A 15,614-nucleotide genomic window follows, 5' to 3' on the forward strand; every position below is an offset into this window, starting at 1 on the left:
GAAGAAATAAATTCTACAAAAAGATTATCTGTGTATAGTTCTTTAAATCCTTCAAAGGGTAAGGGTCAAATTGTTACACTTTTTTTTGCTTGCCATCTTATTAAAACCATATGTTAATGTATTTTTTTTAACAATGAAAAATAATTATGAAAACAAAGGCAACAAAATGAATGTTGCATGAATGAAAAAAATTGTTGTCAATTTTGAAAAAAAGTATTTTGTCAATTGCGTTTCATTATTAAAACCAATATACAAACATTTATAATTGTGTTGTATTTTCCCGTTTTTACGATATTTACGCACGTGTTATCTATGTGACATCAAAAATTAAAATTTTTGAAATAATGGAACAAAACCTTCAAACATATTTAAATTAAAGAAGAAATTTTAAAATATTTTTTTACCTATGAAACGGCGACTCACTTTTGCATTTTTGTTTTGACATTGACAGTTTCAAAAATAAGATAAAAACTAAAAGCATAATAAACAAATATTTTTTGCATAATAATATCAATATGCATTTTTGATAAGAAAAATTTTCAAATTGATTCAATTTACTAATGAATGTTAATCATTTTTACCTTGTCTTTTAATTTTATGTGAAAATATATATATGTTACGAAAAGCAATGGGTGATATAGATGTAAAAGCTGGAGTTTTGTCGATTTTAAGTCGAGTTGAAGCAGCTTATGCAAAAAAATCAGAAGTATGAATTTATATGCTAATGGTAATAATTAGAAGGAATTTTTCCGCAAAATTCATTTTTTAGAATTCTCAACAACCAAAACCACTATTAGTAGCAGTAAGTAAAACGAAACCAGTAGAAATGATTATTGATGCCTATTCAGTCAATCAAAAGCATTTTGGAGAAAATTATGTTCAAGAATTAGAAGAAAAAGGATTTAACGAACATATTTTGCAGAAGTGTCCCGATATTAAATGGCACTTCATAGGACATTTACAAACTAATAAAATTAACAAGGTACAAAATTTTTAAACTCATTAAATTCAGTTTACCCATTTGTAATTTTTTAGGTACTAAAAGTTCCTAATTTATATATGATAGAGACAGTTGATAGTGAAAAATTGGCTAATTCGTTAGATTCAGCTTGGGGAAAATTGAATAAGCCAGACAAAGAACCTTTACGCGTTTTGGTTCAGGTGAATACAAGTGGAGAAGAAGGTAAAATTATTCTAAATTGGTTTTGAAACTCCTTGTAGGCACTTATATAGTTGCATATTAATTTTTATAAAATTGTAAAATTTTTATAATTTTGTAGGAAAAAATGGTATTCAACCAAGTGATGCTGTTAAATTATATAGTCATATAAAAGATAATCTGAAAAATTTAAATGTTAATGGCATTATGACAATTGGTGCATTTGGTCATGATTATTCAACTGGACCTAACCCAGATTTCATCAGTTTAATGAAAGTTCATAAAGAATTAACTGTAAAGTTAAATATAGAACCACATCAACTTCAAGTTTCAATGGGAATGTCAGATGACTTTGAACAAGCTGTAAGTAATCGTAACATGAATAAGTTATGTACATAACCATAATACCATAATACATATATGTATACATAACTGCTTCTTCATTTTAATTAACTATAAATTAACTTCTACTTCTAAATAGCGAAACTTCTTAAAAAAAAGCGTACATATTTTATTTTTTAAAATTTGGGATCGTGTTTTCTTTATAAATTCATTTTGATATTCAATAATTAATTCAATTATAAATTTACCGAAATCAAGAAAATATATTTAACAAAATTGAAAATTTTAAATTCACGGCAATTTCGAAATTTACTGGAATTATATTTCCAATTTTTTCAAAAATAAAAATTAATTTTTTCCCAATTATTTTTGAAGGCTGATATTTATTTGACTTTGAGTTCAATAGTTTTTGAAGTTAATTTAAAGCAAAATTTATTTCAAAGTCTTAGGTATATATACATATTTTGTTGTCGTTAAATAGATATTCTTTTTCAGATTGAGGCAGGAAGTACAATTGTTAGAGTTGGAAGTTCTATTTTTGGCCACCGTGCGAAGAAAATTTAAATCAAAATTCCATGTGTTTTAGTTATTTTTGGCGATCGCCGAAAGAAAGCTTAAATCAATTGCAACTAGATACAGAGGCATATATGTACATATATACGTATAATGAAACTGCATGCTATATTTTTTTCAATAATCCAATAAAAAACCTTGTAAATATACTATACGTTGAAATAAAGGACTAGTTTAGAAGATTATTCAGTTTATCTACTTTATTTTTAGTAAAGTTAATAAAAATATTTTCTACATACTCGTTTCGTACACGATTGATTTATTGTTACTTTCAAAAACAACCTAGAAATTATGAAAACACATATATTGCGATATATGTATGGTTTTGACTTTGAACCATGTTAGGTAAATATAAGTGTCTTCCATTGTTTAGTTATTTTATTGTTTCTTGTCTATTTAATTTACATTTTTCTATTTAAATTTCTTCAATTCATTTTTTGATTCCAAAATATTAAATTGAATTTTTAATTTAAAAAAACAGCCTCAAGAATGCGTATGTTTTGATCATGAAAGGTATTAAAAGTGAGAAGGTGCTCTTAAGATTCGCATAAACCCTAATAATAATATAGAAATATAAAAAGTAACCATTATATTTTTATTGGGTTGGTTCAAATTGGTAAAGTTTGTAAAAATGCTTTAATAATGATTGTTCTTAGTTTTATTCTAAAGATTTAGGCATTTTCAGCGAAATAAAAATGGTGAATTTTAAATTAGTACATAATTTGTACATATTTTGCACATAAGAATACTGGGCACTGAACTAATAAAATAAATACATAAAAGAAATTTCCTATATATACATAAACTTAATTAACATTTTAATTGTTTTAAGTTCTAAGTTATAAACATATTTATGGCTACGTTTTAAAAATGGATATAGCAATTAAACGTAACTCAATTAAAAATATACAAATTCATACATAGGTTTATACATACATTCAAATTTTATTAGAAAATATAGGAGATTTATTATAGAAAATTGCTATTCATATGAAATTTGTACATTTGTATAGAAATTGAGGTTCAAGCTGCCAATAGTAAAATTTTTAGATATGTAGCTCCTTTTATTTTTGTTTTTAAATTCGAATATTATGTGCATAAAAAATTTTTGTTATACGTCTGTAATTCAAAATATGTATTTTTTTGGATTATTATATGAATGTATGTATATATATGTTAGTTATTTATTTTCTATAACTAACCTATAGAAAGATCTTGAAGGAAGAATTTAAAGTTTTACTTCGACCTATTTGATTTTTTAAGCGTAAACTCGTTAGTAAACAAAGAATTAAGTTATTTCAGTAAACTAATCATAGGGAAGAAACAACTATTGGTATTAAGGTCTTACTATGGAATGTAATATAGAAAATTTTTTTAAAAAATTTTTATTCTTAAAATAGAAATGCTATAGCGTTTCTTGTATAAAATTTTAAAAATAAAGGTAGGTTTAAAGATAACGTGATGGTATTAAGGAAAATTCTTTTAAATTTTGTAAGTTTTCAAAAGAAGTGCTTAACATAATAAATAATTATGTTGAAATGAAGGTACTTACAAAATTCGTATAGAGTAATAGAATATGTAATATATAATTTAAAATTTTATTCAATATATGTACAAATATGTTAATATTGTTAATTAAGAATTAATTCGCCTGATTTATAGTACCTATAGTAATTATTGTGGAAGCTAATAATTAATAAGCAAATGAGACTTTCATAAACAAAATTTTATTACGGGGAGCATTCAACTATGTAGCCATGCAAGCTCGGCCCGCCGTGAACAATTTAGCTCACCTATAGTCGGAGGGCACTCGCAGAGATAGTGAAAAATGGTTTCGTTCTTACCTAGTTTCCGGCAGCTGCGACACGTTTTGTTGAAGGGTCATCACAACATGCAAGGTATTGTGTTAAAGCGATATTTTAATGCAAGAAGAATATTATTTCATAATATTATAAACAGATTTATATGTACATAAATGTGTACTATAGGGAAAATTCTATCCTTATATTTATAAATACGAGTATGTGTACATTTTTAAAATATAACTCCTTAGATTATGATCATATTATTCTAGCAAATAATTAAATAAAAATATTTCAAAAATTTAACTAAAAAAAAAATTATTAAAAATTTCATTCGGAAAAATTTTTTAATAAATCAATAGTGCCATAAAAATTTACTTTTACAAAAAATATTTGAAGATTTAAAAATTTAATGAAAATTTGTAGGCGCCGCTGGTGAATATGCAAGTTGCGTGGAGCATATACATAAATACAATTATAACGTAAGATAACGTTTTTAAGATTTATATACAGCTTCAGCAGATATAAAACAGGTATATGCACACTTATGCAAACTTGGACACAAAATTTTTATTGCATTTCTAGAAATATTATTAACAAAACTTAATTTTGCTTATGGGTCTTATAAATTTTTAGATTAGAATATAAGATATAGATGAGACATAGACCAAATATTTTAGAATCATTGCACGTTTCCCTTTAACTTTGTAATTCAAAAATAGTTACATCAATTTTAAATATTTTATTATGAATATTTCGAAATTGACTAAGAAATTTATCATTAAAGAAATATTCATAAGGTCTTTCTTTGTTTATTTTTGGAATAAGTATATATTTCAAAAGCTATAGAATTTTTTTTTTTGGTATACCTACATTAACATACATTCTGTGTGTAGGTTTGTTTATTTTAGAGTTCGATATACGAAAAGAAAATTCAAAAATTTTTAATGTTATTTTCAAGGTGTTTCGTGCGTCTACATTTAAATATTATGTAAAATTTTGTATACTTAATTAAATTCTATTTTGTTTTTTTTTTTTGGCTAAGAACAAAATTAAGGATTTTAGACATTTTTAAACACATAATCGAGCTTGGATGTTTTAAAAATGTGATTTAAGTCGCTATAGCTAGGTTTTACTGTTATTTAAATGAGACGGTGCTTTATCCAAACTTTGTAAATATTTCATATTAGTAAATGCATAATTAAATGTAAAGAGCATATTTACAATTTTTAATAAATTATAAAAAAGTTTGGCCTTTTTAGGGCTACTTAATTGCAAGATATGTAAGCAATGGATATGGAATTTTTGATATTCCGGTCGAAATGTAAAAAAAAAGTGGTTTAAAATTAAACGTTCGGAAATATACCATTCAAAAAGTGGACGAAATGAAAAATTACTATGTGATTTGCTTTAGTTATAAGAAACTCATTTGACTAAATTCTTGTATTTTCAACTGGATTTTTAATTGGATTGCGCCAATTACTATCTTTTTTTCAGGTTTTCCCTTTGAAAGTGATTTTTTTTTCAAAGTGGTCCAATATAGGATTTTATTGTTGAAATATTGGAATTTTGGTGACGTATGAATTATTATGGTGAGATAATATTTCAAAAATCGTCACTTAAAGTTACTTTATTTTCAGTTTTATGTTTATGGAAGAATTTCAGTACATGTTCCAATTATGTTTCGCAAGTTTTGTGTTGATATTTTCATTATGATCCCTACGGTTATATTTAAGCTTTTCACAATGGCATGTTAAGCTGCCGATTTTGAATTCAAAACAGTTTAAATTTGAATAAATATTTATAAAATTCATAAGATAAGAAATATTTAAAACCATTCTAAAATTTCTTTTACAATATTATAAATTTTTGTTTAAAAAATCGATGATATTTGAGAAAATATTTTGAATAAATTAATCATTATGTCAATCAATTCCTTTTTTGTTATTTTCTAATTTAAAAAAAAAAAAAACAAAAAATTGAAGATTGCTGGACCTGACTATATTCTTATATGCATACCAGTGTATGTTTGAAATCTATAACTATATAAGTATAGTATCATTAAATTTATTCAAGGTGCTCTTTTATTGCAAAATTCGCTTAAAATTTCGTTAAATATAAGTAATTTTAAATAAAAAAAAAAAAAACAATTTTTGTTTTGTTGGCATTTTAGAATATTTTAATTTGAAAATATTTATGTATATGACACACAATTATATATATATATTGTTCAATTATATTTTAAAAATACTTTCATTTATTTTATTTTAAAAATTTTACATCTTATTATTTTAAAAAACTGAGTGTTTTGTATGTATATAATATATAAGAGTCGTACATTTTATGCTTGTTTAATTGGGTTACCTTTGATATTTAGGAGCATTTAAAAATTTCGTCTTTTCGTTTTGTCTTTTTTTAATTTCTTTAAAATACTATCATTTTTTATAATAATAATAATTTTATTTAAACACTAGCTAGCATAAGAATAGCATATATGTAATTATTTTATTCAAATATAAACGTAATTTTTTAAAACTAAAATTCTTTTAAATAAAAATTTAAAAAGTAAAGCAAAGAATTATTCTTATACTTGTATAAAATCGAAATTATATATTTAATCAATAAACCATTTCAACTTTTGTTTCAGGAATTTGAAATTGTTTTGTATTTGAATCCGGTTGATCCGATTGTTGATTATCTGTTTGTTGCTGTTGCTCTTGTTGTAATTTAATAGCATCAGCTTCATTTAATGCTTTCTGTTCTTCTTTTTGTTTCTTTAAACATTGTTCTAATTCACCGGGTGTTGTTATATGAATTTCTGGTGGTAATTTTTGAGGATTTGGTGAACGTGAACGTGAACGTAAATGTGGTGTATGTGTTAATCTAACTGATAATTCTGGTGATTCTAAACCATAATGTTCAGCTAATGATGAAAATTCACCATTTGGACAATGACATATATATTTTCTCATATCATGCTGTTTTTGTGTTAATACGTAATATTCTAATGATAGATCCCGTTTACGTTGTCTTATTTCTTGTAATTTTTCACGTACATGTTCACGTTTTTTACCCCAATTTTCAATTGATTTTAATAAATCATATTTTAAACTAAAATCATTTGATGTTGCATGTAAATCACATAATTCTTTATGTTCAATTTTTAATTGTTCATTAAATTTTTCATACATTTCTTCTAATGCTAATATTTCTTCGGCATCATCAACAATATATTCTTTATTAAATATTGTGAAAAAATAATCTAATATTCTTGTTACTGTCTTTAATTTATTATCAGATTGTATTTGTAATAAATTACATAATTTCTCTTGAATATCATCATTAATAAAACCCATTATAATATTACGTCGACAAAAATATACTTCAGATTCTTTTTTGAATGGAAAACCATTAAAAGCTAAAATATGTTCACGCTTTGTTTGATTTTTAGGCTCATCTAAATGATATAAAATAAAATGTAAAAAATCAATAATATCATCACTGGCCATCACGATGTGTTCCCGTAATTCTTTAAATTCGAAAACTTGCCGAACCATTTTGTAAAATCCTTTGATTTAATTTCAATAAATCTTTCTTAAGAATATCCTTGTAATTATTCTTTGGAATATTTTTTTTAAATTCAAATTCCCCTTTTAGAAATATGAATGTTAATGGTGCTTTTTCTTTTGGTATTATTTGTTCTGCTACCACTTCGAAAAGATCCCTTAAACTAAACTAATTTTGCTTAAAAGTTTATTTCAACTATCAATTTAAGTCTTTAATCTGCTAATTTTTTTATATTGTTTTATTTTTAATTGTTTTATTTTTTATTTGCATTTTAAATAAATATTTTCATTTTCGAATTGGTTGTGCAATAATGTAAAACAAATGCATTACAGCAATCACGCTATTTTTTTGATAATAAATTCTTTCATTGTGAAAATTTCACTATTTTAATATTTAACCCTTAGACTACAGGAATTAATAAAGTAAGTAAGACCCTAAATACTTACTTTAGGTTGAAATAAGTCGACATGTGTTTGATTTTTATGTAACTTTTACACAGATCGTAGATAAAGATGCTGTAAATTTTAAATTTTTTTTGTTACTTTAGAATTCGCTCAAAGTAGATATATATTTGCAGATTCGTGAAATGGTAAAATGTGAAATGGTAAGAACTTTGACGATATGCAAATAATATTGAAAATGAGAAGTTAAAGGAGTTTTTCTTTTTTCAAATTATTTAATTTTAATAAGTTTTTTTCATGTTCTTAAAAGTGTTATTGTGGTTTTTTGTATATCGTTAATTAATTTGGAAAGACTCATAAGGTCTCACGATACTTTTGAAAATACTGATATCACGAAGGTCACTCCATGTAACCTCTAACAAAATTATTTTTTTATAAGCTTCTATAAATATTTGTTTTAAATTGAAAAATAGTTACATACAAAAACTAAATCGGAAGTAAGGGGTTAAATTTTAACACCAAAAAGTATTTTTTTTTTTAATTTTTATATTTTTTTTTGTATTTCGGTTGAAATGTAAATACATTTTACAAAAATGTGTTTCATGACATTTTTCAATAATTGCAATTGAAAGCTTTTCAATTTGAACGCGTTCTTTTTAAAATTTATGTTATATTCTGAATAATTTTTTAGTTTTAAATGCATTGATCGTCCGTATTTTCAGTTGGTTATTTTAAATTAATTAAATTATTTATTTTAAAGGTAGAATATAAAATGTGAAAACTTATGGGTTTTGTATAGTCATAGGTAATACTTATTTGTAAAAATTTAATTTTATTTAAAAATTTAATTTAGTAAATGAATATTTAAAATTATTAAATTAAAAAAAACAAAATTCAAAAATATTAAAAATTTGGATCGATAAATCTATAGTTTCAATTCACTTTTTTAATATAATTTTATGTTGGTCATAGCTACGTTTTCAGTAGTATATCCGAAGAGTTCGGTTGTTAGCCACTTGTTTTTTTTTTTTGTTTTTTGTATATTTCTACTGGAATATTATCAATTCCATGATTTTATAAATATTAGCAATTTTATGGTTTTCCAAAGCTGTATTGAATCAATCTGGAAATATTGATATTATTAAATAAGAAATTATATGCATAAAAAGAAAACATAATCTCAAAGAAAATTATCTGTAATCTTATTTGCTAAATATCAGCGATTTGAAAGCATTGTAAGGGCGCAGCTCCCAAATGGCAAAATAAGAAAACAAAAAGAAAAGTCACCGGCTATTTCTATGTATATAATTATTCACCTAAATACCATAAGGGTATTACGACATGGTTTTAAACTCTTGATTAAAATCTATAAATCTAAGGGCATTTCATATTCTGTAGAATTTAATAGGATTGTAATAGTAATAAATTCCTTTCTATAGTTTCATTTGAATATACAAAATATACCTTTTTAAAATTTTAAAGATTTTATAAATTAAAATATTGAATTGCACAGTTTTTTAAAATTTTAAAAGGCAATCAATCATGCAGGAAATATTCTTATTTTTATAAGTTTTCTAAATTTTCAAAAGTTTTCTAAAAAAAAGCAAATAAGAATTTATGGGGTAGTAAACCACTATATATACCAAAATGTGAATGTTGAAAGAAAAGAGAAAGTTGCATTTTTTATTGTTTACCAATATACGAGTATATATTAATCGTCGCCGATTGTGTAACTATTTAATAAAATATTATCAAAATTTTCTCTTTGTTTTTTGTTTTTGCCAATTCCGGTTTACTTTTTGCTTTTATGTTCGAGAAATTCTTATAAGTAAAAATGCATTCTAAAAAAGTACCGTACAATTTGTTAAAAAAAAAAACTGTTACAATTACAATTAATCTTTATCCTTTTGGCAAAGGTTCTTTTAAAAAAAAGATAAAAATAAAATTTTCATCTAAAATAACCTTTTATTTGAATTGACCTATTGTATTTATGTAGGTAAGTATGTATGGAAGTGATGATGATAGACAGGTTCTGTTTTAGGTCGAAATGGCGTCTGAAATTCTTTTTCTCTCAAATAAAAAATAATAAATGAATGTTACGTTTTTTAATAAAATTTACTTTTTTTTTTATTTGTAAGTGAATTTGTAATACATAATACAGAACGAATATATAACTGTGTATGTATACATATATTTACATTTTAGGTGATAACTGATAAGTTGCGAAAGTGTGTTCTATTTTAACTTGTCTTGTTGTTAAAAGAGAAAAAAAACGCTTTAAAGTCGAATAAAACATTGAAAATGAAAATTTGAGCGAAAAATTTTACAAAAATTCACCGAAAAATAAGAGTATTGAAAAAACTAATGGCAATGATCATGGTTTGTTTGAAGATGAGTGAGTTATACAGCTACTCTTTCACTTGAGATTATAATTTAGTATAATGAAATTTCACTCAATTCAGCTTTAGAAATATGTTTTTATGTATTAGTTTGCATAATTTCAAGACATAAAAATATATAAAAAAAATTTAAATTTTACGAAATAGGACTACGAACTATTCGTAACTCGTTGAGCTTATCAAGACACCCTCATCCTCCAAGGCAGTATTAGGCTGTCTTGAGAAGCTCAACGAGTTGGGCAGGCGCAACCGGGTCACATTGTGCTGGATGTCGGGCCATGTGAGCATATGGGGCAAATACATCAGTTCTTGAAAAAATTAATTAATCTTACAATGACATCCATAGCTGAGAGAAAGAATATTTCAAAAACTCTCACCATTCAAACATAAGCGTATAAGTGTAATTATGTGTGCTCTCAAATTTGATTCTAATGTAGACACTTAGATCTATTTAATTTAATAGATCCAAGTCAGTTAAATACAATGTACTCAATACAGTGCGACAGACGGCCAGTTTTCATTTTAATCAATAGAAATAATTAAAAAGTCAATTATCGACTAAGTAATAATTTTTTAATTAAATATTTTCATAACATTTTTAGAATATAACGTTTTATATAATTACATATATATAAGCGTAATTATATGTAAAAATGGTTATTTAAAGATGAATCAAAATCATTTGTAAATAATATAATCAAAATAATTTGTACTCAAAAATCTGATGACAGTTGCAATTAATAAACTAATGACTAATTTTTTACATTATATATACATACATATATATTTACATATAATAGATATTATATGTTTTATTTTGATTAATAAGTTTTATGAAATATGTTTTTTTATAATTTATAATTTTATTAATGTAAAAATAAATTATTAAAATTGTGATAAATAAGTATCTATTTATTTGATTAAACTGTGAATGACGTTTAAAGTAATAAACAGTCAAAATAAAATTGAGAATGAAATAGTGAACGATTACAAGTACTCATCATACTTATAAATTAAAAATTTTAATCTACAATTTATTATTGAAACGCATTTTGAATATGATTTTTAAATTCCTATTAAGTGGTCATTTTTACATTCTTTAATTGAAAATTTATTAACTGCCTACATAAATAGCAAATAACAGGTCTTTTACGTCAAAAATTCGTGACAAAATGTCTTTGATTTAATAAATTTTCTATAACTTGATCTCGTGTTAATTTTACATATTATGTTGCCTATAAGTATGCAATTTTTCTTAATTAATTTTGTTTTCGTTTTCTATTATGTAGCTTTGTATTTTAAAAATTTGAATGACATTTTCAATTATTTTCCATTATTATTATTTTATTTAAACGTACAGTTAGTAATAAAGTCAAATGTAGGCGACAGTTAAATGCAATGACATTTTGTTATTATTATTTGTGTTATGTGAAAACTTAGACAGATTTTTAACAATTAATTATAAATTTTCAAATTTCATGAAAAATTCTTTTTATTTTCTAATAATTTCGTAATAGAAAAACATTCATTTTCATACACGACAGACTGACGTTCAGAGTTATGTTGAAAAATTAAATTGTATAATAAAATCTTGTATTGAAAAAAAATTAGTTATAGATTCGTGTGGAAAAATTCATTTTCTTTTTGACGTTATTAATGATTTAAAATTATACATATGAATTAAGTGTAACCTCAGCATATACTTAAATATGTAGAAAAAGCAAAAACAAAAAGACAAAAATGAGAGGAGGTCCATAATAACACAAAAAAAAAAAAAACAAAAGAAAAAAAAAAGCAAAGAAATGAAATTTTGAAAATCATAAATTCGTCTACTGATGATTGTAAGAATTTTTTTTTGTTATTTTTAAAACTGACCGATATGTGGTGCTATTATTCTAATTTTAATGAAATCTTATGAATATGTGGGTACAATTTAGTAAATAAGGACACTATAATATATTGTGTACACAAACATATGCACCCTAGTTTCGTATAAGATCTATTTATATACTTACATTTTTTTATATTTGTTTGTATGTATAGATACTATATTATAACATGTACATTTATATACTATATAAATTTATATTTATGTACATAAATTTGTTATGAATCGTGTGAAAATTTTTCATTTTATACGTTTTTATAAATAAAAATGTATAAAATACATTTTATTTCTATTTGACATTTTATTCAGATATTTTAAAATATTAAAGAGGACGTATAGTATTGAGTTACTTAGAAATATTTTTACTTATACACATACAATATGTTTTACATTTTCTTATCTAAACGTTAATAACCTAGGCAAATTATAAAAATTTTGTCTTATAAATGGTTATCTAAGTAATTTAATATACTTTGATTTTAAATGAGCAAAATTAAATAAAAACATGATAGAAATAAATTTTTTAATTATACGAAAATTATTAACTGGATTTTAATGTAAAATTGTTAAAATATTAAATAATTTTTACAATAAATATTGTTTCAACATAATATTTAGACTCCACACTCATAATTATGTTTTATATCAGCTGTCTGAAATAGATATGTACGAATCTTAACTCAAAGTACTTAAAAATAATTAGAAATCATGAAAATTCAATAAAATTCTAAGATTATAAATATTTCGGTAATTTTTAGTTTTATATTTATTTGAAATTTTTAGATTACAGAAAGATTTTTTAAGGGATAAAAAATTAGGGGCAGTGATTAATAAGAATCATTATAAAAATTTTGGAAAATTAATTATAATATACTAAGATTCCTAAACATTAAGATTTTGGTATATTTCATGGCGCATATAAAACAATATGAAAATTCCTCAGCACAAAATATAGAAATGAAAAGATAATTGTAAGATATATGAAGTATGTAAGTATTTTCATCTGCTTTATTCAAAACTCATTGATCTTATTGTATATGGAAATGTTTATGAAATCGCTGTTTTTAATAAAAAGGGCTGTTTTTAATAAGTTGGTCATTTAAATAAATAAATGCTCTTAAAAATCTTAATAATAAAATATGACAGTTTTCGAATATTGTGATATTTTATATAAGTGAAAAAATACTCCGATCTCTTTGACTTGCGGTAATTATATTTTAATTTGTAGTTGCAATATAAAAAGAAAATAATGAGCTTTAATAAAATCTCGAATAATTAAATATATTCTATTAAATATTTAATGTTTTACATAACTTGTTTTTGAAAGATTTCATTGAGTCTATTGGAAAGATAAGAGGATAGATACAAAGCCTCATAAACAATGATTAAGACAAAACTGTTAAAAGATTGTAATAGAAAGGTTTTTTAATTTAAATTGCGATTCAAATTAAATTTATAAAATAAAATTATACGTAAATTTTTTAAAAGTTTTTCTAGATTTTTTCTACCGAAAAGACAATTTTCCATTTATTTTTCTAATGAATCATTGAATTTAAAAAAAAATCGACAATTTTATTAAATTTACAATATCTAATTTTTTATTTAGTTGGCAACCGTATTACATACATAAATGGTATAATCAAACAAACAAAAAACTATTTTAAAAGTTTTTTTTCTCTTGCCTATAGCAGAATCAATACAGTGAACTTGTGAACTATAAATTTTAAAATCTTTCCCAAATTTTAAATCTTTGTGTTTTTTACGTTCCTATTTCTTTTTTTTTTTTGTTTTGTATTTAATTATTTTATTTTAAATACGATATCATTTATTTTTATTATTATTTTGATTTATATAATATAAAAAATTCAATTGATTTTATTTATTTCATCATTCATGAATTTTATATTAATTGCATAAACAATTTTATTGAAAATCGTAGGAGTTTTCACGAATTCTTAGGTTGGTATGTTGGAAAATGAAAGAAAAATAAAGAAATTGTACATGAATTTTTAATTTCAAAACTTTGGAAGGTTAAAATTATATTGAAATTGAAAATTTATAATTTATGAAATTTCAAATATTTTTTTTTTTATTTAATTATTATGATTGCAAATTGTGTTACAGCTAGTTTCTATTTTCATACTAATGAATAAGTCTGAAAATTAACAAAAAAAAAAGGAAAAACTAAAATTCTTACGAAAAATAAAAAAAAAAGCAAAGAAAGGAAAAATAAGCAAACAGCGAAGAAAATTAAAAGAAAAATAAGAATGAAAATCTTAAATTGCACCTTCAAAATTCTTGAAAATAGTGTGATTAACTTTAAGAATGCAAAATTTAAAGTCAAAAGCCTGTATATGAACGTTTGGGAATTTCTTGACTTATCAAATTCACAGTTCCTAATAAAAAAATTTGGATTTAATAATTCATTTTTATTTTATAGTACTACATAATTTTAATCAAATGGTAAATATATAAAATCCTCATATATTTCATGTCTACTTTCCTCAATTCATTCTTGATTTCCTGGGTGTGTAGGCAATTAATGTTCATTGATTTTTTTGGTTTATATTGGAATAAGGACCTTAAATCAGTAATAAGTCAGCAGAATTTGAATAAGAGGTAAATGTGAAGGAAGAAAAGTTTAATCTCTTTTAAAGTAAAATTGTTTTCCCGGTTCCTTGAAATTTCTAACAATTTGACCCTATTTAAGTGGTTATTTTTTATCTTTTATTTAAGTGTAGGTATTTTTAAGCATTTTTTATGAGTTTTAATAAATTTACATAAAAAATTTTACTTTTTGAAAAAAAAATTAGCATAAAAGAGACACTGATAGAGTTACGAGTATACTCAACTGAAATTGGGCAAATATAAGAAAGTGTGTGGGGTAAATATTTCGGTCTTTCGAATTCACTTTGCAAATAAATGCATTTATTTTTGATATATTCATATTAATTTTAGGAAAGTTTATAGTATTTCCGCTGAAATTACAAATTTCTGTACCAAAAATGAAACACTCTTTTCAAAAATTTCCTTATAATGATATTGAAATTATATGAGTATAGAATGACTATTTAATAAAACAAAAAAATTAAACACATGCAAGAAAAACAAAAATGAAAAGAAAAAAAAGTCAGGTCGACTTTCGTGGTGTCTTTCCCTCAATAAGAATTGATTGAGGTGTTTAGTTCCACACTACTTTTACTTCTAATGTGAAACTTTTCTCCCAAAACTTTATTTGTTATATATACAATTTATTATTTATAATAATGAAGCTATAGAGAGCTATAGTTTATATAATTTAAATTTATAACTAAGCCGTTGCAGGCCTAAGGATAATTGACACTCAAGTATTCAGCAGGCGTTGTATATATATCATTTTTTAATTCTTGTTTATTTCTTGGAGACTCATACCTGTAGGGGTAGTTTCAGAGTGTTAAAGAAAATCAGAATGAAAAACTTCTGTTTTTCAAATATCCATCGAAG

General features: G+C 23.4%; 1 protein-coding gene across 1 annotated transcript; it reads left to right on the forward strand.

The window, feature by feature from the left end:
• The first annotated feature begins 465 nt into the window (after positions 1-465).
• On the forward strand, positions 466-2,259 carry LOC129614533 (pyridoxal phosphate homeostasis protein). The gene is made up of 5 exons (XM_055529184.1): positions 466-706; positions 770-982; positions 1,036-1,183; positions 1,281-1,522; positions 1,997-2,259. Exons 1-5 carry the CDS (start codon positions 614-616, stop codon positions 2,063-2,065), a joined length of 765 nt encoding a protein of 254 aa, XP_055385159.1. The 5' UTR covers positions 466-613; the 3' UTR covers positions 2,066-2,259.
• The last annotated feature ends 13,355 nt before the right edge of the window (positions 2,260-15,614 follow it).

The sequence above is a fragment of the Condylostylus longicornis genome, unplaced genomic scaffold (assembly GCF_029603195.1).
Source record: "Condylostylus longicornis isolate FDR11 unplaced genomic scaffold, ASM2960319v2 ptg000110l, whole genome shotgun sequence".
NCBI lineage: Eukaryota > Metazoa > Arthropoda > Insecta > Diptera > Dolichopodidae > Condylostylus > Condylostylus longicornis.